The sequence below is a fragment of the Gymnogyps californianus genome, chromosome 2, assembly GCF_018139145.2.
Source record: "Gymnogyps californianus isolate 813 chromosome 2, ASM1813914v2, whole genome shotgun sequence".
NCBI lineage: Eukaryota > Metazoa > Chordata > Aves > Accipitriformes > Cathartidae > Gymnogyps > Gymnogyps californianus.
The window spans coordinates 28599940-28624610 of record NC_059472.1 but is presented as its reverse complement, the minus strand read 5'-3'; the positions used below and the strand labels follow the sequence as shown (position 1 = coordinate 28624610).

At 35.1% G+C, this 24671-nt stretch overlaps 1 protein-coding gene across 1 annotated transcript in view; it reads right to left on the bottom strand.

Moving 5' to 3' along the window:
* Positions 1 to 24671, bottom strand: part of MMP16 (matrix metallopeptidase 16) — a 183436-nt gene that overhangs the window by 75447 nt on the left and 83318 nt on the right. The window contains exons 2-3 of the mRNA XM_050892459.1: positions 18028 to 18176; positions 9994 to 10116 (exon numbers count right to left, since the gene is read on the bottom strand). Coding sequence (XP_050748416.1) covers positions 9994 to 10116; positions 18028 to 18176 — 272 coding nt within the window. The remainder of the gene's footprint in view (positions 1 to 9993; positions 10117 to 18027; positions 18177 to 24671) is intronic.

Sequence of the window (24671 nt, the reverse complement as noted above, 5' to 3'; positions counted from 1 at the left end):
GATTTTTATTGAACTCACTCCAATTTTTCAGTGTTCTTCTAAAACTGACTCTGTCAGAACTACGAAGTACTGCTGTACTGATCTCGCTGTCAAAGTCCTCTGATCTGTAGGCATAGCCTTACCCTATATGATGTAAATGTCATGTGATTCAAATTGCTTTGTATGATGCCCTTTCTTCATAGTTAGTTATTTATCAGTAATTTTATGATCAGTGTTGTGTTGATTTTCAGGTGATTAAAAAAATATTAAATGCACTGGACCAATTATCAGTCCCTGCAGAACCCCTCCCTGAAAGCTCCCTTCTTTGTGAATTACTTTTTTGAGATGTTTTAGTTAGCAAGTTCATAAACTACTTATCCTGTGCCCCTTGAGAATGCACAGTATTTTACAACCAGTGTTGTGGCACTAAATCAAAACACCTCACAAAGGCACACTTACACTGCCACTACCAAAAACTTGACAACAGTTAACCTGTTGCTATGCTAAGAATACCACTTACAAAGCTGATGAATCTTCTCTTAGTCAGTCCTGCAGTGTGCTCTCTAAAGCATGTAAATTGTCTCAAGCACAGCTCATTGAAGGATTAGAGCCTCCGTTACTTGCTACGTATAATGAATACAGCAAATGAATCAACAGGCTTTCATAGAAAATAGAATATGTCTAGCAAAACTGATACTTTGATGTAGGAAAAGTTCATCTGAAAGATACAGTTTATTTTTTTTTATTGTTTTGTATTTAGGAATCTTAGTAATGGGTCCAAGTCACGCTTTGGGGTTGTGTAAACAGAGCAAAAGGATGGTCTTACGCTGTTATATGTGATATGAGCAAATGGATAAAAACAAATTGGAATTTTGTATTGGTGGTAAATTGATTAATTACTTGGTCTAAAGGGGTTTGACTCACGTTTTAAACCCTATCACTTTACATTTTCTTGCTTTTTCAGTGCAAGAATTAAGTTTTAGTCATTGATTACAAATGAAAAAATGAGCCATTTTGCTAGTTTCACACACATTAACTAGGGGTGATTACCTATGATGGGAGACCTTTTCCAGGGGATTCAGCTATTGAATTACTTTTGAAATAGCATCCTACATCTCAAGATTCATTGTCAAGAAGAAAGATTTTTCAAAGCATACATTCTGGTTTTACAACAAGACAGATTTCTGGCTTTCAAAACAACCTTCTGCAGAGGGTGAGATTATACTGAAAAATGTAGCTTCTAAAAGAAATGAAATAAATTGGTAGTTATTCCAATATAAGAGTATTCCCAGAAAATGATTGTCCATTTTAATGTGTTTAACACAAGCCATGTTCTATCCTAAAAGGGCAAATTCCAACACTCTGTATAACACGAGTGTTGAAGTTGTCTAGCTGGGAACTTTGCTTAGAAAAAGTTACCAATGTAGACATATGTTAGACCAAGTTAGTTTATATTTCTTTCATGGTGTTGATCATATAACCTCCAAAGGGGAAGTACAGTAAGAAGATCTATCCATACAGACAATGTATCAACTACCAGAGATTCTAGCACTCATCTCTTAGAAGTCTTCAGTTAAGACATATCACTGCAATAGCAAATAAAGTCTTATATGAACCCTTTTCCTATTACATTTGGCTCTACATCTTAAAGCTAGCAGTCACCTGAAGTAGTGGTAACTATCACTGGTAACAAAAGAAGAGGAACTGAGTATCTTACACTCAACATGTCCTGATAATGGAGCTCATGCTCCATGAATGTGCTGCCATATTGGAAAGAATTTATAATTCTCTTGCCTCTTCGGTTTCATGGATAATATTCTCCCATAATTCATTAAAAATACTTGACAGATAATGGCAGCCTTTCCAACAAAGGCCATCACAGTAAGAAAACAATTTTCCTAAGTATTACTCTCCTAACCTCCAAGTCTAGTGATCATTTCACAGAAAAGATGTTCAATAGAGAGAAATATCCAATGCTGACCTTGACCAGATCAGCAGTGTAACCTTATAAAGAGGCTGAAGAACATACTCACAATTCCTTCAAACAGGAAAGTATTTTAGTGAGCAAAAGGTGATCTATAAGATGAAACATTTACTTCAATGTCATTTTTTACAAACTAGTAAACTGAGTGATGCTTTGTATAAATTTTGAAAGCTGTTCTTAGACAACCACAGCCATTTATCAATTGAATACAGTATTTTGTGGTTATTATTGCTGTTTGATGCAAAGATGGTTTTCAATCTGATAATTGCTTTAGGCATTCTAGCTTTTAAATCCATGTCTTGCACAAGAAGAATAAGATTTCACCAGTGATATGCACTTTTCACACTGATTTACTATGTCTACAGATGCCTGAAGAGTCTTGTTTTGGAGACTGTTATTCTGAAATTCTGAGTCTTATTGATTTTAGAAAAGCTTTGGGTTTTCCTTCCCCTCCCCCTCCTTCCCCAAAATATCCTCCAAAAAAATTATCCATGTTTCAGTGACACATTTTTGGCTGCAACAGCTTCAGGAGCCTTGCAAGGCTGTCAGGATATACCTCACTTGGCTGTGTAAAATCAGTCATCTGAAATTTAAATACAGTACATTAAGTAGTACCTATTTGCCATTAAATTTCACTATTTCCTTTTTTCCTTCCTGAGCCGTCATTAGAACAGCTCGTTATATTTTTCACGTAAATTGCTACAATTCTGTATATAAAATCAACTCTTCTGACCCAAGCTAGACCCAAGAGGCAGTTCAGCAAAGGCTAGACAAAGTTCGAAATGCATAAAGCTTATTATTACTGCTTACCTTAGCAGTAATGGCCTCCACAAGAGTTGTAATAACTCAGTGACAGACTTCTTCATGGCCTGTAGACTTTGATACTTCTATTCTCCACTGCATATAATAAATACTGTTTTTAAATTGGTTCTATGCTCATTTGTGCATTAAATTCAGAGTACAAGATTAACAATATCTTACTACCCTGTTGTGCTGATTAGACTGGATACTAGTGAGTGCTTTTAGAATTATTAGGTAATTATAATGATGCAAGATGATCTTTTATTTTTTTTAGAACATAAATATATCAGTTAAATACAAATGGGGAAAATATTTCTACAATGCCATTTCTCTCAAATATTCCAAGATTTTCTTGGAGCAAAGTCACAAATTGGAAACCCCATTCTAAAGAAAAAAAGGACACAAAAGGTAAAAAAGCAGGAAATTCAACTGAGTAGGAAAAAAGATGCAGTCAGTAATCTGTTTGAAGTAAACCGATTATAGATCTGTATTTGATATGAAACAGTTAAGATAAAATGAATAGAAACATAGCTTAAATTTGAATAACTTGTTGAAGCTACTTTCTCATTGCCATTGCTGTAAATCCAACCTAAACTGAACCAAAGCTTTTATTTTTTTTTTTTTTAATCCCGCTGTTACTTTTATTGAAATTAATAGATCACCTCTGGTCAAAGGTATATTTCATTTTGTGCCATCATTTCTCTAGAGATACTTTCTGTCAAGTTGCTTCATTAATCTCTCAGTGATGTGGGTTTTCTTAGCTTCAACTTCTTTCCAGTCTCACTTTCCTAACTCTTAGTAGCTATAACCTAAGAATGTTTCTCATGTAAAATGTGATCTTGGTTCATACAGCTCCTGCTCCAGCTGATTAAACCCAAGTCAGAAGAACTATTGCTTTTGATTTTCATGTTCTATGACCACATTAAAAGTCAACCTACTGCTGCCATGTTGGAAAGAATTTATAATTCTCTTGCCTCTTCGGTTTCATGGATAATATTCTCCCCGTAATTCATTAAAAGGAGATAAAAAGTGACAAAGATGAGATTTCCAAGATACAAAACCAAGATTAGCAAAATACTTGACAGATAAATGCTTTTATAGGAAAGATGTTCTAAGTAATCCCATGTCATAATTGACTACTAATTAATTTAAAATTAATAAAATTCAACAGAAACATTTACAATTATAGCATATTGATATGCAAATATTTAATTATTTCAGGATTGCTGAAGTAGGTAAGTATTAAAGAAATGAGAACTGATATTCTACAATATTCAAATTTTATATGAAAAAGACTGACATTAAAAATACATATAATGAAGAGCATTTTTTTATTAATTAAACTGTGGAAAAGCATAACAAATTGGCTTAATTGATTGTTACGTAGGAATCCTCTTTCACAATTACAGTTATCTAGACTTTTTTCATTGCATAAATTTTAGAATCACAACAGTGTAATTGAATCTCCTTTTATTAGGTATGTTCTATGTGTCCTCCACCCTTCCATTCAGAGGTTAGAAATACTAAGGTATATAACACTGCTAACATAGTTCTTTAAGAAAAGGGCAAGCATTACCTTTATTAAGTTGGACTTTGGGAAAGCACCAAGCTTTAACAGAGGGACAAATATTCTTAAATCAACACTCAGGAATTGAAGTATTCCATTTTATTCAGACTCCTAAACATTGTCTATAATGGCATTAGCAGATATCAGGTAGATAGATACTGGAAACTTTCCTGTGTATCATCAGGTTGACTAGAATTTTATTTTTTATGGTATTTCTGATTGAAAGCTGGTAGGAGATGCAGTTATAATGACAAAAGAATGTTTAATAGAGCCTTAATTAGCATCTAATTCTGCATCCATGCTTACTACAAAAAGCTAATGCTTAGCGTCAGGAATCATAGCATCCCTGTCCCATTAGTCCTTAAGGGTTGAAGTCCTATGGTAGTCTAACAGTTTATGAGAACTTTATTGTAGAAAACAAGTAGTCTCTCTAGTACAAATTACTATTTCTCTAGATTTGCAGCTGTAAATCACCAGAGTTCCAGCAAAATATGTAAGTAGGAATGTTAAGAACTCATGGGTGGGTCATTTTGAAAACATCAGTTTTCAGAGCACCCTGAAGACTTCTTCACCATGCCACTCAGAATGCTTTCCACGTCTGGAGGTATCACTTCTCAATATAAATCTGCATGCATTTTCTATACTACTGTGTGCTCTGTGATACAGAGGAGCTAAGAACTTCAAAATTTGTTACTGACTTGAAATGGTAGGGTAGGATTCTAGAGCATATAGTTACGTATTTCCACTGCCTTAATGTCTTGTAGGCCTCATATGTACGTAGGGGAAAAATTATATCAAAATACAGCCCAATCCTGTAAATGCTTCTGGCATGTTTAAAAATATATTAGTCAGGTACAACTGAATTAAAGCATAGAATATTGCTAGTGTATTGAAGAAAAGTTTTCAGACATTTCAGTGATTCGCAAATTTGTTAAAGTTAGGACGTTCTCGGCATCTCTGAAAAAAAAAGATAATCATTATTTCCCCTTATTTCTGCTTTTCATTTTTAATTGGAAGATAATATGATCATGTCTTGATGCTGAAATAGTATAGCCATATATTTCAAAAATAATACAGTGTGAAAGTCATCATAATGCAAAGCTTGTGTTATCATTTCAATATGGACACAGAGCTGGCCTTTTTTCATTCATGAGCAAACTGAAATCAAGGAAATTCAGCATATACGGACTTCATGACATGTATGTTTAATAAGGTGTGCAGTTCTTTAATTTAGGAAATATTTTCTAAATATTTCTCTGTAGTAGTACACTCAAAATATTACTTTATTAAAAAATCCTGTTGCTACTTTGAATCAACAGTATTTTCTAAGTTTTTTCTTAATTCAGTATTTTCTTACTTTTTAGTGTGGCTTTTAAACATCCAAGAAAAATTCTTTTTCCATATTCCACACAATATGGATCATTCAGACCATAGAAATAACATAGTCTATACTTAAGGAGCCAGATAGGACTTTTCATTGCATACTGAAGCTCCCAGCTAGCATTAATTCATTTAACTGGACAGCATAAAGTTACACATGTCCAAATCTTTCATCTTCTGTCAGTTTTTGGAGAGCTGAAATCCAGGATGTATCCAACTTGTTGAGAAAGGAAAAACACATTAATCTAGGCCTTCACCCGATGTCCACTGAAGTCAAGAAAAAGATTAAATTAATTCAAGTTGGTTTGGGATCAAGCCATCGACCATCTACAGTTAAGTTTCCTCCACCAATTAAATTATTACATATTGCTGAACAATCAAATGGGGTTTTTTGCTTCCTCAAGACAGCAAAATAAAGCAAAATAGCTTTTAAATTATTATTTTATTTTATTTTAAATTGTTATGAGTTCTAATTAATGGTTGTAATTCAAGGCAAAGGTTGGCTTTTTAGACAGCATTCTCCAATTTTATTTGCAAAAGTGTTCTGCAGACTGAATAATCTAAGCAATTGACCAATGACTGATTGCTGGAGTTAAAACTATGAATAGTATGCCTCCTGATGAGGAGGACTTTATATTCAATAATTCTCTGTCTAAAAAGGACCTATAAACATTTATGTTCTATTTTTACAAAGCTGATGGCTTTATTGATTCATATTGTTGCTCCTTCTTTAAAGTACTAGATGATTTACTTCCCTAGCAAAAGAGAAGGTGGTTTTTGTTTCTGAGACTCACACATGTCTTTGTAAACACCCCCTTAAAAAAAAAGAAAAAAAAAAAAATCCCTTAGTAGGTTTCATAGATTTCTTCTCTGACTCTGTATAATGTTCAGAGATTGTTATGTAACCTGATACGGTCTAAAACACTAAGGAAGAATCAAGACCATATCATTAAGATCTTTGTAGTTTGTTCTGTAATGGGGCTATAATTTTTGTATACTCTAGATGTTCTCCTTCACTCCTATACTCTTCTGGCTGGTAAAAAGGTTCAAATAATCACTTTCTGTTTCTCTCTTTCTAAAAGTCATGTTAGTATACAACACAAGTACTAATAATGTTTACAAGGTATACCAGCATGAACTATACCAGGCAGAAAAGATACAGTAAATAATATTGCTGTGTAAGTTCATTAGAAACAGAAATTCTAACAAACACCCCATTCACCAGTTCAAATAAGCAGAAAGCTGCATTCCCTGAGGGAGAGAAAGTATAGTTAATGCAGCACAATGCCCATTCCATGCTGACGTTCCTAATACTGGAAATCTTAATTTTGATACTGTCTGCACACATATTTTTTTCTAAGAGTAATTATCACTTTATAGTCCAAAAGTAACATGTGGCCAAAAAGGACATAATTAATGTAAATTATAATAGTAAGTCACTTTTCTTTGAAGCTCCATCTTGAAATTTTTGGGAACTCTTTCAGCTTGAAAAATTACAAATTGGAAATATGGAAATGCAGAAAAAATATTATGTCTCGTGTATCTGTTTTGATCCTCTTACCTATGATTACAGGGACAATCTAAGAGGAAATATATTCTGAACAGCATTAATTAATTTAAGTTTAACAGGTGCCAGGAGCAATTCTTGGGGGAAAAATAAATGACAGACAGAAAATGCTAGAGTAAAAATATAAGTAGACACAGTTTAAAATGTATTTTATGTGATCTCAATTCTATTTTTCTATTAATCATGTCTTGATGTTTTGCCTGAAGTGATAATTATTTAATTTAAATAGAGCATCTGAGGATATACTCTAAGACCAAGTAGTCAGATAGCAAGTGGTAAATGTAGCTCTTTCAAAGGGCTCGTCTCAGCACTGGAATTACACCTATTTGACAGTAATGCATACAAAGAACTCCACATCTGCGGATTTCACAGACTCCAACAAGTTTATACATTTACAGTATTATATTAAATATTTTCTTGAAATAAGCAACAAAGAAGCAAAATTGAAAAGCTTGCCTTACTCCAATCAAAATCCTTGGCAAAAAAGATCAACATGTATTTTAGGAAAACCCATTAACTGCTGTTAAGTTCCAGGTTCTGCTCGTCTGTTGGTCTCTTTTTAACATAATGGGTATGTCCACAAAATATTTTTTTTGTTATTACCCTTCCTGTTCAGAAAAGCTGGTGAGTGCAGTCTTATGATAAGATAACCGTGATGGACGGCATCTTTTTATTGTTTATTCTGTGTTTCTGTTCTGTTGGGGGGGGGGGGAAGGGGCTTGGTTTTGGGGGTGTTTTTTGTGGGGTTTTGGTTTTGGTTTTGTTCTCCAGAAAAGTGGAAGAGGTAGCAGACACTGAAATGAGGGAGAAATTGCTCTTTCTTTGGAGAAATTACTAAGCTTGATTAGTGGGCACACTTCAGACCACAAGGTTCAACTGTCCAGGAAGACAGAGAATGCAGCTGGAAACCTGCAGGTTATAAAGAGACTGAGAAGTGGCACTGAGAAAAATGGAGCAGACAAGTGATGCTAGAGATATGATCGAAAGTTTAGGGAACAAAGCAACTCAAAGTGTCATTCAGTTAACTGGTATTAAGCCTGTAAGCAGGGAATTGCTGGGAAGAACAAAGCAGGTGAGGAGAAGCGTGTAAATAATTTTATTTGGTTTTTTGTTGTCCTTATTTGCCTTGAGTTATTTTTTGATTAAGAAAGATTAATATTGTATTTTTTATTCTAATAAAATTTGGGTTTTCTACTTTAAATGTCTTTTGGTCTGTAATTCACTACAAAAAATATTATAGGCTTATTCACTTCAAAGCTCTGGTTGACTGGAGGTCTTGTCAAAGTGAGAGAGTGCACATTTTACAAGAGGGAAGGCAGCAGGTAAAGAATTGCTATAAATTCTTCAAAGTGAGAAAGATTACTAGATAGTTGCCACACAGTTTAACACCAGGCACCCTCGTTTGTTATTATGATTAATGCCTTGGGTGACAGTACAGAAGATATACAAGTGGTAGGATTTAGACTGTTGTAAAAAATTCTGTAATGAAATAGAGAATCAGACTCCACAAATCAGAGCGATAGAAAAACACACATATTTGTAGGTGACCATGCATGCTTTGTCATACGTGTGCGCACACACTACACTTAAATTTTAAAATGCAGATAAATGTAAAGTGCTGTAGGTGGGCATTCTTATTCTAACCAACTATGCATTATATTTACATTAACAATAAAGGACTCCAGCCAATGCGACCTACTAATCTCAAGGCAGTCAGTTCTCTGTTGCTTGAAGTAATATCAGTATGTAATGTCTTAAAATAGAATTCTCCAATTCAGACATAAGCCATGGTATTGACACAGAGTTACTAATAAAATTCTCTCTTCACTGTGGTACGAAGAATAGTCTATATGACCATTAGAGCTTATGAACTTAAAATTTAATATTTCTATCAGTTCATGAATAATGGAATCAGTTAATGAATTTGAAAACTATTTTATCCCTCAGAACTTACCCTTGTTAGATATTACAGGAATCCTAATGAGGCTGTGTAGATTTTCAAATAAGCTGTATTGGAATCCTTGGTTTGCTGACAAATTATGGATTTTACGTTATATACGTGACACTTTCGTTGGTTGACAGAGCTCTAGCAAGTATACAGTTTGCATCTAACTTTCCCTGCAAAGATCAGTTTTGACTGTAGGCAACATACTGTGTAAACTACATGCCAGACTCAAGAGTTATACAGATGTACACCCCCGCACATACCCCTATGCCCGTCATCATGTAGGCAGGAAATGGTTGGGTCAGTGACTCACCAAATTATAATCAAATTCATTTGTACTTAGAACAGACCTGTAGGAACCTACATTTTGCAGAGACTGACTCCTTTCAATAACCTATTTTACATACTTAAATTAGAGATCTGAGTTTCATTACAGCACTCCTAGTTTCAGAGCAATGTTCCCTGAGAAGCTGCCAAGATGGTTGAAAGGTAAGGTTAAGGACATATTGGGTGTTAAATTGATGCTGAAAGCTTCAGAGAATTTACTGGTTACTAAATGCATGCAATTTTAATCCAAGAAAATAACTTAGTTCTTATGTAGCACATACATACTTATCCAAGAGGTACCCAAATCAGCATTTTTATATCACATATTAATAATAAACTTCTCAAAATACTGAAAAATATTTCAGAAATTTATATGTACTTTAAATTAAAAGTCAGCACTACTAGGGCTGACATTTAGATATCTGTATGAATATCTTTGGTACCTGTAAGTGATATGTTTGTGTTGCCATTTCTGTCCTGTTAACGCATAACGTTTCCGACGAATGTTAAATTTGGAGCTACCTCTTGTTTGGTCAGGCACACCACATCGAGGCTTCTTCATCCAGCTGCAAGAAACAGCATCACATAGTTAAAGCAACATGAAAGAAAAATCATAACCACTGCACCCACCTAATAAAAATGTCATACTTTTTCAAAGTTACAGTATTATCAATTTTGTGTCTACATGCAACAATGACTAAGAAAAGGTATAGTTATCTTGTTACCAGATATATAGTTTGTGGAACTTCACTGCATCCCATGACATTCAGAAACCAATTTCTTTGCTGTTATTTTTCCTAGTTTTCTTTTGCTACAACCTCTGAACAAAGACTTCACAACTGGACAAGTCTTTCACAGTCAATAATTTATTCTGATTCATTCAAGGTAATTATGATCTGTATTACTAGCTTGCTTGCTGAAGGTCAAGTTAAAGTATATACACAAAGATTTAGTCAAATTACTAGTTCCTAAACTATTTTTTGTATTCTGTGATCCTTCTCTTTTGTCTCATTGTCGTGATATTTAAACAAGCCTTGAGTTCTTTTAATCAAAGAGCCCAGTCAACTGCCAGATTTTTTTTTTTTTAATTCAAGATACTGAAACTGCTAACTTTATGATACTATTAAGTTCTCCTATCTTACTCTCTTTCCACACAATAAAGAGTATCTCATTGCAACTGTAAGTTCCTAGTGGAGATATTTAACTCAAGACTTCTGCTTAAGAATATTTAATGCTCTGCACAAAATCAAGCTGAAAAGGTCTAAATGACAAACAACAAAAATGACCATTGCAGCAGCAGCAGGCTTTCCACAGAAGTGCTCGGTTTTTACAGTGGCCTTCAATATTTCAATGTTCTCCAATATTTCAAAAACTTCAAATTTGTCAGCATTCCAAATATGTCAAAATTAGGATGATATCTAATTCAAAAGCATGAGTTCAACAGCAGTATCATTGAACTGTTTCTTACTTGTAGTGTAAGGGGTTATTTAGTTTGAGTAAAAGTGAACAAAACTCATCTGAAGTTATTATTTTATATGAGCTGAATAGCTGCAGAACAATTTACCGTCAGGAAGATAGCAAGATTAAAGACTTTCACTGCATAAGTAAAAGACAAATCTCCTCTGTTACTTTTCCAGTTCATTTGACTTTATTTCTATCATGCCAAATAATTACTGATATAAAAGCTATTGTTTTCCAATGGTATTTACCACAAGAGTAGTCATACCCTATATTCAGGCTTGCATGAATGAATTTCTGACCATTAAACAGGCATTTAAGCATTGTTTCATAAATATACACACAGCCACTGTATGTATGTGTGACTGGATGACAGAAAAGTCATTTGAAATGTCATCTCACAATGTAGACTCCTTTTAAAACACACGCAGGTAACAAAAACTCAAAAAACCAACCAGCCAACCATCTTTCTTCTTTTCCAGTAGATATTCTTAGCTCAATATATGCAAAATGAAGAAAACCATCTTGTTTTGTCTAAAAGAAAACATGGAATATTTGCAGTACAAAGGAGGGGGGTGTGTGTGTGTATGTGTGCGTGTGTGTGTATAAAAAACTACACAATCTAATTAAATCATTGATTTTTCAGTTCTGTACTCAAGCAATGAGATGTGCATTGTAAGTTTTACACCTACTAATACAAGACAAACCATACTGCATACTGAATGAATTTTTAGAGATGGGCTAATCCAGTCAAAATCAGACACACTCATTTTCATAAATCCATGTGAAGAGGTTTAAAAGTACAGCCAGACTTATAACACTTCATATATGCTGTAGCTATGGATATATAGCAAGCTATTGTTTAAATGCATAAGTAGGAGTTAAGCTCACCAGTCTGTGGGAAAATACAAAATTTTAGTGATAGTACCAAGATGGCACTGCACCCCACTTGCACTGACAAAGACTACAGAAATGCCTGCAAATACTTTGATGGGTGACACATCCATCAAGTAGTACCAGTGGGGAAGCCAAAATGTATGAGTTTAACTGCCTGAACTGAAGACATTGAGTTCATAGTTATCTGTTTCAAATAAGAAACACAGAATGATTTACTCTAATTTCTGGTCAGAATAATTACAAAGTATGTGTGGCACGTATCACAGTTGACTATTATTTGTATTTGCAAGGAAGACAATCTTCTTTCCCTAGTGTCTGCAAAGACAATACTGCAAAATCTATAAAACTTTACCCCACCAGTATTTGTTGAAACACCCTGCAATTTTACTTCAGGTTCCTCTGTTTTTTTAAAAGAAGTGTCAATTCAACAAAGTAGATGTTAGCGATTTCTGGGATGAAATATTATTGAAAAGTTTAATTTTCTGTAATAATAACAGAAAATGAAGGAAAGAAGCAGATCTTCGTTACAGACGAAAGGCAGTTCTATTCTTCTTAGTAAAATGATACCATATTTACACTTCAGCAAATGAGATTAAAATTGGCTCAGACCTCAGAAAACTTTTAGACACGTTGTCAGTAATAATTTTTCGCAGTGCATGTTAGATCAGCATGCAGTTACCATGCATTTTAATGACAGGGTATATTTAAATTATTCTATTGAAACTGCAGACACACATTGCAGAAAAAGACATATATGTAACAAAAGATCAGTGTTCTCACCTTAAGGTGATATCACTACATCAAAAGAAAGAAGCAAGGAATAAAACAAAAACAAATAACTGTTATATTTTGTTAGAAACACTGTACAAAAATGTCAGGGTCTTGTATAAAATATATATCACCTATAGTTGTATTGTTTTAAGGGCAATGACTTTAAATCAATTGAATTAGGCTTCCCCCAAGAAAAAAAGTTTAAATTATTTAGCTTAACTGATGGAGACCTATCTTAATAACAGGGTTTGCTCACTGGCAAGCCAGGGGCAGATAAGCGTAAATATTCCAAGTTGTGAATTTAAAAATTAATCTTCAAAGCTGTTATTGAAATAATCTCTCAAGTTATGTCAAAGGTTCAATACTCTTACAGAAAATAATGTTAGCATAAAATGTTTTACACTTAAGATTTAATATAAAAAGTCAAGAACAGTAGGTAGCATGGATTCAAAATTCAACATTGTATTGTCTTACTAGAACTACTGACAATCCATTTTTAGCAAAACAAAACATAGCCCAAAATAACGTTACGAAATTCAAGCTGTCACAGTTTGTTCTTGCATTGATTTTGAAGTCGTATGTACCTATCAAGAACATTATGCTTGTATCCGTATTGGTTTGGATGGGCAGGGGATGTTCCACGTTGTCATGCTGTCTGGCCTACTAATGTTCTTACTGTTCTTACATGAGGACTGGGACTGTGGTTCACACACAATATAAATCCCAACATAAATCAAATGGAAGCCTTTGCACAAGTGATTCACTAGCTTTCAGGAAATTATCTCCATGTAAAATTTAAGGAAAGATGCAATTTGCAGCTGAAGAGTTGGACTATCACCAAATCTATCACCTAGATCTTAGCTGAGCTAAGTTTAGCAGTCAGAATTTTAAACAGATTATTACATGGTTAGTATTGGAGTTTAGTATTTTCTAGCATAGAAATGAGACAAAACGTTAACAACTTCTGGCACATAAATTTTCCTTTTTTTTTTTTAATATGTTAAAAATATTTTTTTAAACAGCAATTGTTCTCACACTGACTGGGATGAAGGCTTCTGTCAGTAGTAATCATTAACGCTCATGACATTTGGGGATACTTAGTGTGTAATATGCTCTTCTGTCTGGGGGGGAATTGACAAATAAAACGTTCATTTCCGTTTTCTTCCAAATATAGCTGCTTTTAACATAATATAATCAAGGTCTTCCATGTTCTTGATTGCTTGTCGGAGTTTAATTAATTTTTTTGAAATAATTGTTTTTCATTTAAAAAAGGTGCATACTGGTAATGACTTTGCCTCTCTTTTATCTGTTTGTTTCTGAACTTGTAGATATCTGTTATGTAGCAGCCCCTCAAAATTAATATTTTATTAGTACTCAATAAAAAAGCTTAATTGTGACTAATGTACTCTATCTGTAGAGTGTCACATCAAATTCCTCTCTTAGCTCCATTAGTTTGAATCTTGAGGAGCTATATATGTCAAGAGAATTAAAACAGTTTAGACTCACAGAAAATCTGAAAAGATTAAAATAAAAATATGCAACAAAACCTGTAATGGTCTTCCAGTAGAGAGAGAGCTGAAACTGAACTTCTCATAACTCAAGCCAGTTGCCTAACCATATTTTGTTCTTTGGGGGTTAAGAGGAAGAATGTTTTTCTGTCTCCTCACTTTCTTAAGCCTTCAGGAAAAAGTTTTGGTCTAACGCAGAATCAAAACATTAAAAAACCCTACCTTTGGTTAAACGTCCCCCCCTCGTTTATCCCTAATCAAAACTGCTGCTTAGGCTATATAATGTTTTTGTGGTTGTTGTTGTTGTTGGATTTTTTGGCAGGGTTACAGAAAAAAGGAAAATAAAAGGGAGAGTCCAACTTAGTGCAACTTAGTGGCTGGAAAAACTATAGACATTTATTTAAGAAAACTACTGAATGGTACCCTTAAACTTCTTGTGAGGAGAGATAGATATGTTTTCTAACCAACTTTACTCTTCCCTACTGTACTCCACTATTACAAGACTTTACGGACACTCTAAGTAATAGGAAGCAGTCAAAGAGTGATGTAAGATACTGTATTTCAGCCCTGCCACTGATGATGATTTGTCTGCAATGCTTCTCATTGAACATTTGCTGAGGGTACAAGACCTTATGTATAGCTTCTGTACAAAAATATTTACTAATAAAATAGACCACCGAGTCGATTTCAACAGCTCAAAATTTACCATTCACTCTTACTCTGTGACTGATAATTAATATATAAACAGCAGAGATCACACATAAATATGATTACATCTTAATTATGAACCTTGAAGTAAACTTGGTTAGAAGCTCATCTGAGCATTAAAATAAGCACATTTGCCATTTCTTTAGAAAGGATGACATCAAAATAAAATGAATGCTTTGTTACTATTGCATAGATTTAGTCAGCATCCTATACACAACCATTCTATCTGTATACCAAGAAGTTTGTAATGTACCTCTTTTAACTGCAAAACATGTTTTGGAAATAAAAATGTATAGTAGCTTTAAGAAAAGACAACAACTAAGTCTTTTTCTACTTAGTATGTTTGGTTTAGGGATGTGAAAGTACCAGGATGCCAACAGTGGGTCCATTTTCAGAAGTCTCCTTTTTAATGAATCATTGACTGTGTTTGGTAATATATAAATGAATCACAGAAAATACTGTGGCACTCCATACAAAAGTCAGACAGTATTTTCATTGGGTTTGCCATTGTCATGATACTTGTATTCAGAACATCCCTCATACTTTTACGCCATTATAGTGATGTCTCTTTCTATCACTCACTCTTCCTTATCCCCAGCAATAAGCATGCATCACGCTTTTCAAGCCACTTGGGAAACAAATTAAAAAATATAGCAAAAACAAGTGAATGGTGAGTAGTTGTGGGAAGAGGATCACTGTTCATACTTATGCATACCGAAATACTCATTGAGGGATTATCTTTTTTTCAGAGCAACAAAATCCTCCCGGGAGACTTTTCATAATGATGCTGCAGGACATTATTTCTCTGTCAATATCCCCAAAGTTGGTTCCTATCAAGTTACTACTATAACTTCTTTTAATTGTTTGTCCTTCTGAATACAAAGAGGCACATCATAATCTCTTCTCAAGACATGCTAGAGAAGCAGGTAAATCCTCACGCACCAGATGAGAACATATTGTTTTTATGAGGTTCCTGCTGTACTCTTTATTTTGTAATCCCAGCATTGTATGTGATTGTAACATATTAATCACAGAGAAACAAATGGTAAACTGTCACATATTTCTGGCCAAAAGAGAGTATATATATTTTCTGTGCAGATTAAAGGGAAAATTATTTCAAACATTTATAAAATACTGCCATAAATGAAGAATTGAAAAAAAAATGTATCCTTTGTTATATAGTCGTATCTCCCAAGAATATTCAGTGATGTTAATTGATGGTAACTTGAGGCTACAGTTTAGTTAATGAGTTTATATTTTTTCTCAACACCAATGCAAATGTGACAAGTCTTTAAGAATCAGTTCTGTTCCCAACTTGACTCAAGTTAATGCAACTCCATATGTGTAAGTAAATGCAGAATTCATTCAGCATGAGTGATATGTACCTAAGGATTGCCATGCTTTAATATATCTTTCTGTGTAGAAGAAAATCATGCATCAAAAGGTTTGGAAGACTCAATATCCACCAGATTGTAAAATTAATGTTTTGGACTGCTGCATAGATGGATTCCTTTGTCTCTTACATAGCAGAAGAAGTGAAGACAACCTTGCTGACATGCTGGCCAACCAGCCCAATTTAGCAAACATAAACCACTTACTTCCCTTTGTAATTTAAGTTCTGTTTTGGTTTGGTTTTTTTCAGCTCACTAGCTGATACTCTAAACTAAGAGATGGCCTCTGTTTTTCCTTAGGTTACCACTTTCTGTCTTCTCTGTACTGCTAACTGTGAACAGATTATTTTCCTTTTAGTGAAATATATTGCCTCTTACAAAGCTGCCACTAATGTGTCTTTAAAAGGCTACTAGTGACTGGTGTAGCAGCACTCTCCCCTCAAGGATCAATCACTGAAGCTGTATAAAGAGCCTAGTCTCTCCACCCTGCAGATTGGATCATAAACATACTTTTGAGCATGGTTCTCTCACAAGGCGTTTACTGCTATTGCACTGCATGTTCTAAGGTCCTTTAAATTCCTAAACTGAGGGATGTGTGATCAACTCATCTGCCCTTAGGGCAGCCCTAAAACCTGCCTTGCTTTATTGCTTTTCAATGCAATAATGCATGTGCCAATGGAATAAAATGACTTTTCCAATCCTGCCAGCATTTTGGGTAGTCTCTTCCCTAAACTCTAAATGATAGAAAAATCATTCATGTCAGCTACTTTACCAAAAAAGAATAACGACAGATGACACATCAGGTTGGGGCTGGTAAATAGGAAATGAAGGAGGATTTTTTTCCTCCCCTAAAAAGCATTTTAGAGAAGTAGTAGAAACATATTTCAATAAAGTAAATGTTGGATATGTAGTGACAGTACTATTTTGTTATTGTTTGCTTTTCAAGCAAAGTAACCTTTTCTAAAATCACAAAATATTCTTTATTGCATTTTAACTGTAATGAGTCCAACAAGTACCTCAAATCTTAATCCCAGATATGTTTTCTTAATTGTGTACTAATACTCTTTTTTTTTTTTTTTTGCATTTTCCTGGCACATTTTTTAAATTTGGCATAGTATAGAGTTGTTTGGAAGTGTCTTTTAATAGCTCTGTTTCACAAAGTTTCTCTGTGTTTAGCCTGTCAGTAAAATCAGACACTGCCGGCCTTACACAACTTCAGAACTGCAAAGGGCATGCAAAACTAATCCAATTTTACTGCATGTTAAAATGACCACACCTGGTCTTTTGTAACTGGAAACCATTAAATGAACAGGCCAGTGGAGTATGCTAAAATTTTTTTCAATGAGCACAAGGAAACTTAGACTAAAGATTTTCCAGTAAGAAAAGACTCTTTCCACTGTGAAACATTTCATGAATTCTTGCCAATTTGGAATAGGTTTCCACTTCCACATTGATAAACTTCTGGCCCTTTCTTTAGTTAACCCTGAAACATTTTCTTTACAATCACATGCCCAAAGGCAGACAGCAGTTAGGCAGGTGACTACCTGCTACCTTGAAATACAGAAGATTAAAAAAAAAAAAAAAAAAGCAAGGAGAGAGAGAAACATTTTAACTCCCCATCTGAAGCTGCAGCATTATTTGAGTATCCAGGTCACCCTGCTTCGTGTGTTATAAAGTTTTTCCAGCTCTATTTTACCCTGCTTGAAACAGAAAAGTCAAGAGCAGTTCAGTACTGGTTACTTACTCAATTGTGTTCCTGTCCACTTTTCCTGTCATATTAATGCCATAGAACTGCTGCATGGCAGCTATAGCTGATTGCATGGTTTCTGCAGAGCGCAACACCGACATTCGGGGGTCAGTTGGTGGAAGGTAGCCATACTTTTGTAACCATACCTGCAATGACAAGTGCAGTGGCTATTAAATAGAAATTAGAGGTAAATAAAATGCTCCCTAGTAATTAGTTTTGTACCGTATATAATGAAGCTTCTAATTCACCAAGCATAAATCCTCTTAGTTTTGGGGTTTTTTTGCAGAGAAGAAATTCTTTGGGGCTTTTATTTCATCTCCTTTTTTAAAGATTCTGCTGTTTTAAGACTTACAGTGTTTTCTACCCAGGAGCTAGCTCTCTATTATCTGAAACTGCCTTCTTCAATTATTTATTTAATGTATTTATTTATTTGAAGTTACAACTTAAGCACCTAACCCTGGCTCTAGGCACTTCAAGAAATTTTTAAAGCAGACAAAATATAAAATCTACTATATATGCCACATATAATTGACTGTCCACATGGTACATAATAATATTCACCAACTACAATAATAAATCCACAATAGCTTTCACACAGTTATACTACACTGTTATCATCTCTCAAAGAATATGGAAGAGAGGGTGGGGAGACATTCAGCTTTCCAAGAAGAATATCAAAATCACATACTTATAGGCAAAGCAGGCGGCCAGGACATAATGAAGTAGCAGAGTCTGTCCCCACTTACAGGAAACTCCCTGATAAGAGGATCTTCCTTTTTAAATCAAGGTGGTTTTAATGCCAACTCTTTATGCTCTTAATTGCATAGAAGTGAGAGGGAGAATGCATGGTCCAAATAACTGAAAGCTTTATGGATTAAAGCCAATATCTTAAGAACACCTGGAAAAACCCTCTGAAACATGCTGTCCTCTTGAGGCAATGTTTCATAAACAAGTAGCTGCGGTTATCTTAATGTTTCTAAGCATTCTCAAAATCTAGCCTACACAAAGCACAGTGTAAGACTTTTGAGGCAATCAGAGCACTGATACATCTTTAAAAATGCCTTAGCTTCTTATCTAAGGACTGGAACTACTCACTAGAATGAAAGGTACATATATTGCCAATCTACAAGACGCAGTTAAATTGTATTGCTGCAGCTTCACTCTCCCCAGGAACAAAGTACTTGTGACCCCACAAATCTGATTTTCTGTTCTTTAAAAAAATGAATGAATAGATAAACAAATTAAAAAATTTGTTCAGCCACCTCTTTCAAACGTATCATATCCCAGTTCACAGATTCTGAATCATTACACTAATGAATGCTATCTACCCACTCTCCCCTTATAGTGTGTTGTGGGCTCTGCCTGCCTCATACAACACTTCTGGGTTTTTTATCTGTTTATACACACTGTTTATACACAGCCTAACACCAAACTATGTAGTGTGCAATTTTCAGCCTTCAGTTTAGCTTGCAGAGTCCACTCCATTCAGTTTCGTAGCAGGTTAACCATGTTGGTGGTGCACTCCTCTTTTATGACCCAGTGAAGAACCTCAAGATGGATGAACTCATTGCTATGGTTCACTTCACTAACACTGAATGTGTATTATAGGTGAACATTGGCTCAGCGTAAATAAAAGATCAAACTGGCGCTACAGACAGGGGAAATCTTCAGGTTATGAGTTCAGATATTTATAATTTAAATGGGTTTACCTTCCCATAGTGCAGTTCAGACACAATCTCAACAATGTTTGTGAGCTCTATACAACAGGGAGATACAGTACAGACAGGATTAAGACCCAGCCTAACCTCTTTCACCTTCACACTATCTCTGTATACAGGAGCCATTCAGAATAAGAACAAAATTTTGTTTAATAGATAGGAAGATGCTCTTATTTCCAGTATAAATGAATTGCTACAATCAGTATCAGTACCTACATCCAACTTTACATACTCCTGACTTCTTGCACTTTTCAGCTTCAAGGATGAACTTGTGAACACTAAGTTTGTCCTAGATTTAGATCATGACACAAACAATTTAGTTCATGTGTCTCTTTGCACAGGAAGTCTGTTTTTCCTTCCATTATTGGAAGATAGCTCTGAAAGGCCAGCTAGAGCTGGAAGGTTGTTAAGAGCAATGCAATATGCGGAAACAAGACCATGGAAGTAAGAAATAAGTTTGACACAGAGTGGGTTGATTTCAATGTAGCGTGTAGAGTCCCTCTGAATTAATATTTACAATGAGTATATTTAAGAATGGGGTTATTTTGAGATTCATCTTCTCATGTCAGTGATATTAAAACAAATGGTCAGTGAAGAAAAATAATTCTGAGCAGCATGTCACTGTTGTCTAAAATGATGCCACCTTCTTGCCACCTTCTCAGCATGAATTTGGTATGCAGACACAGAGCAGGGCTTTTCATGAAGGTCTCTTTCAGGTGCTAAGGGCACACAGAATTGCTTGGTAGGCTTGTGAGGCCACCTATCGAAACCATCCTCACTGTGGCATAACTGAAGGAGACAGAGGTATGGGGTTACAAGTAACCAAATTTACCAGGAGCTAAACCTTCAGATATCTTAATTAGAAAAGCTATAAAGAAAGAGAGAAAAATTAGCTTGGGGAGTACTGCTCGTGGGAGAAATGAAGTAGAGAGGACAAACTGGAATCTAGCAGAGTGCCACTGCAGACACAGAAAAGGAAAAGAGAGGTGGCTCAGAAACAGCAGGAGAAGACAGTGTAGCCTTTCCCCTTCTAAAAAGACTTAAATACAAGTTAAATACAGGATGCCTGATAGTCACTCTCTATCATTGAACAAAGGAAGTAGACCACCTGGGTCTTCCCTCAGCCTTCAAAATAGCAATTAGCAGACACAGCCAACATACTGGAAAGTCAGATGATACTCTGAAAGCAAGTTTCTTTTTTTGAAAATTCAGACAAATTGACCTCCAAGACTAGTAACTGGTGAATGCTTGAGAGCTAGTAGCATTTAGTAGCACTAAATGCTACTAGTGTTCTGTCTTTGTGAGAAAGGATCACAAAACAAGGTAAGAGAAAACATATCTGGTTCCTGTTGCATTCCTCAGATTCCTCAGTTTTCTATTAACAGATTTTGAAGAACCTTGTCTCAGTCTGCCAGATACCTGAAATATGCCCCTCAGATTCTATTATGCATAGTCTGAATGCTGGGAACTATGGAGGAGAAGCTTAACTTTAAAATTAAATCCAAAATATATAGGTGGGTAAAACAACAGAGGAAAAGAAACAGAATGAGGCAGACACAGCAGGAGAAAAAAGGAAAACAATTTTCTCACAGCCTTGTATTTTTGAGGTGACCTATTAAAGAAATTATGACCACAAGAATTTCCCTCTCCCCTTCTACTGAAATTAGATGTCTCTTTGCCTTAATGCACTTCAGCAATGACAATGCAGTGTTGGTGAGCCATCTATCATCCTGAGGAACTCATCTGTCTTGGAACAAGGAACTAGCGAAGTAGATCCATCTAACATGTAATGTCTGAGATGCCAACAGAAACCCTCTGCACAGACTCCAAAATTGGTGATATGTCCCATTCCTTTATACAGTTTAGGAAGATAAAAACCTGCTACTTCAAGTGAAGTTTTTGGGCAGGACTTTCTTGTCCTGCAGCAAAATGAAAGCCATGATAACCTGTCATGGTAACCACAGAAAAACACAGCTGGAAGACAGCCAGGTTCCACCACTTCCCTCTCTATTACAGTGCTTTACTATCCTACTGCTGTGAAGTTTGCCTTAGAGTTGAATCACCTTTACTATAATTTAAGCCTGTAGCTTCTCATTTTACCTGCTGCGGGTGAGGGGAACCGATTATTCCTTTCCCCTCTGCAGCAGCCTTTTATGTATTTGAACTCTCTTATGTGAGTCACTCTTTCTAATCTTTTTTAAATAAACTAAAGAAAACTCTTGTTTAATCTTATTTCATTGTCCACCTTAACCTCCAGGAAACTAGAAGCTAAAATCTATCTTTACTAAGCACCTGCTTGCACTAGATTTGTATGTTAGTTCCCATTGTTAGCCTATTAACAAACACTGGAGTTTAGCTGAAGTGTTAGGAGTAATTCAGAAGAGCATGGACACTCAAACACTTCATTTGGCGGGGGGGGGAGGGGGAAATTAGCCTAAAAATATTTTTTCTCACTAATTGAACTTCAAGGCTTACGTCCCATTTACCTATACATGTTAAAATTATAAACCCATGCTTTACACACACTTTTTCCACCAGAAAAATTCCGTCACCATAATTCCACCTTCTCTTTCCATAATTGTAAAGAAAAAGATAAACTGAATCCATTGGTGATGAAAGCTGTAGAGATGCTAGGAGTTTGCTGGGGACCTGCCACTTCTGCAGGAGTCCATGGAACCTGTAAGTGCTCAGCACATGAGCTGTATCACCTTCCAGATTTTGGATGTCATTGACAGATGCCTAAGGTTTGGGGGGTTTTCTGCCATGATGAAAAGATCTTTTCATTTTAGTTTGTAACTGCTACTAATGTTATGCTATATGGATCATCTGGCTATGGAATAGATAGCACTTTGTCACATGGCTGTATGTTTGTCTCCTCTAAAGTATAAAGCATGGGCCAACTTAAAGTGTATTAAATACACCAATGGACTTCGATCATTCAGATCTTTGCTAGTTTGGGAAGAAAGAGTGCTCTTAAAAACAGTATGTTGACACCAAACTGTTACTAAGAACAAAGAAAACCCATACATCATCATTAAAGATTAAGCAAGAATATTATGAAGATAATCAGAGTTTCAGAGAGCTTAGTGATTTCTAAGATAGAAGAGAACTTATTAATAAATTATTAATGTTCCTGAATGACAGTACATAGTATAAGCTACAGTACAATTATGTTCTATGAACCTGAGAGCTTAGTAAATCAAACAGTCTAATAAAGCATGGATCAAAACAATTTCATAAACACCTTCAGTACTGCAGCTGCAGTATTCATGTATTCCTGTTCCTTTTTTAGATTTTATCATGCAAACAAAATTCCTATCTGTACTGAGTAAAACTGTGAGATTTCATAATTTCAAAATATTTTGACTTTTGTTTTTTAATACACTTCCACCAAAGACACTATGAGTGAAATGACTTAAAATCTCTGAGTAATTCAGGAGATTTATATTTTCAAAAAGCATACATTTAAGAATCTAACTTATACTGATCATCACAGGATTTAGCAGTTCAAGTGCTGATGTCATTTTGAAAAGAGATTGAAGGCTTTTACTATGGTATGGATAAATAAGCTAACTCCAGAATTAGTATCCATATGACCAAGTCATTTCTCCATTTAGGCCAATTAATCATGGCTAATGGTGTGTTTTAATTACAGACCTATTGCAGCTAATACTGACTTTCAATGACAACTTGATAGCCAGATAGACAGAGACAGACAGAAATGTTTACACAGAGCATTATAGGGAATCTTCTGCTGTTTTTTCTACATCATATCTCTAATGCCATCAGTTCCTTATTGGTGATGTTTTCTCTTTTTAACAGAAGACACTGATGGAAATTTACAGAATGGGTATATTGTGTATCTTATCTATCTAGTGAGAAAAATACTTCCAAAAAAAGCATAAAACAAGAACATATAGTCCAGGAGAGTCTAACCTAGTCTATCAGAAATGTCTACAGAATGAGAATAAGAATTATGACAGATAATATAATAGCTTAATGATTATGACTGGTTTGCTACCTATGGTTGTAATTTGAGACAACTAATCCTTAACAGCTGAAAAAGAGCCTGCATGTTCAGAATACATTAGTGTGGAATGCCTTGAAGCTCACAAACAAATCCACTTCTTGGAAATTGTACAGCAGGGTGGAAAAGATCTTAAATAGAAGGAATAATCTTCAGACCAAGCAACTATCTTGTTTGTCATTATGAACATGCCAAAAAGTCAAAATACCAACTTGCAAAATTTAGTTCTCCAACGACCTAAACTAGAAAGTGACTAACTTCTTTTCTTGTGAATTACTGTGACAACCCCCCAAAAAACAATTTAGATGTGGTATTGGCATAGTCTTAGACACATTAATGATGGTAATCTTTATTGTGGATTACAGAATTTGTAACAAGGACTTAATAAAAGTCGGTGGGATATCTAGTTTGCAGACTGCACTATAGTAAATACTTAGATGCAGTACTAGAATTAGCAGAATTGAACTCACAGTGGGCCATAGAAGATGACAAATTAGGCCTCATTGATTTCAGTGTTGTTGCAGCTAGATAGTTCAAAATTATTTGAGGCATCTCCACTGTTCTAGTATGTATATGCTTATAGTTTTTTCTGCATTCCAGCTACAAAATGGATGAGAAACTGAACATTCATATTATATAAGTCTCAAATAGTACAAAATCAGATTTACCAATACATGATCTTGTATATCTCCTCCTACATGAAGTCAGGAGAGAGGGGACAGAGTCTGGAATTTCACCAGGCAAGTGTACGGTGACTGAGACAATTTTAAAAGGGATCTCCTGTTCCCAGTGAGCGGTAACTCCATTGCAAGAATCAAGACTGCAGCCCAAGGCCAGAAGCTCTGCCTGGTTAGTGACTTGAACCAAACTCAGAGTGCAAGGAGTGGCAAAAGTAA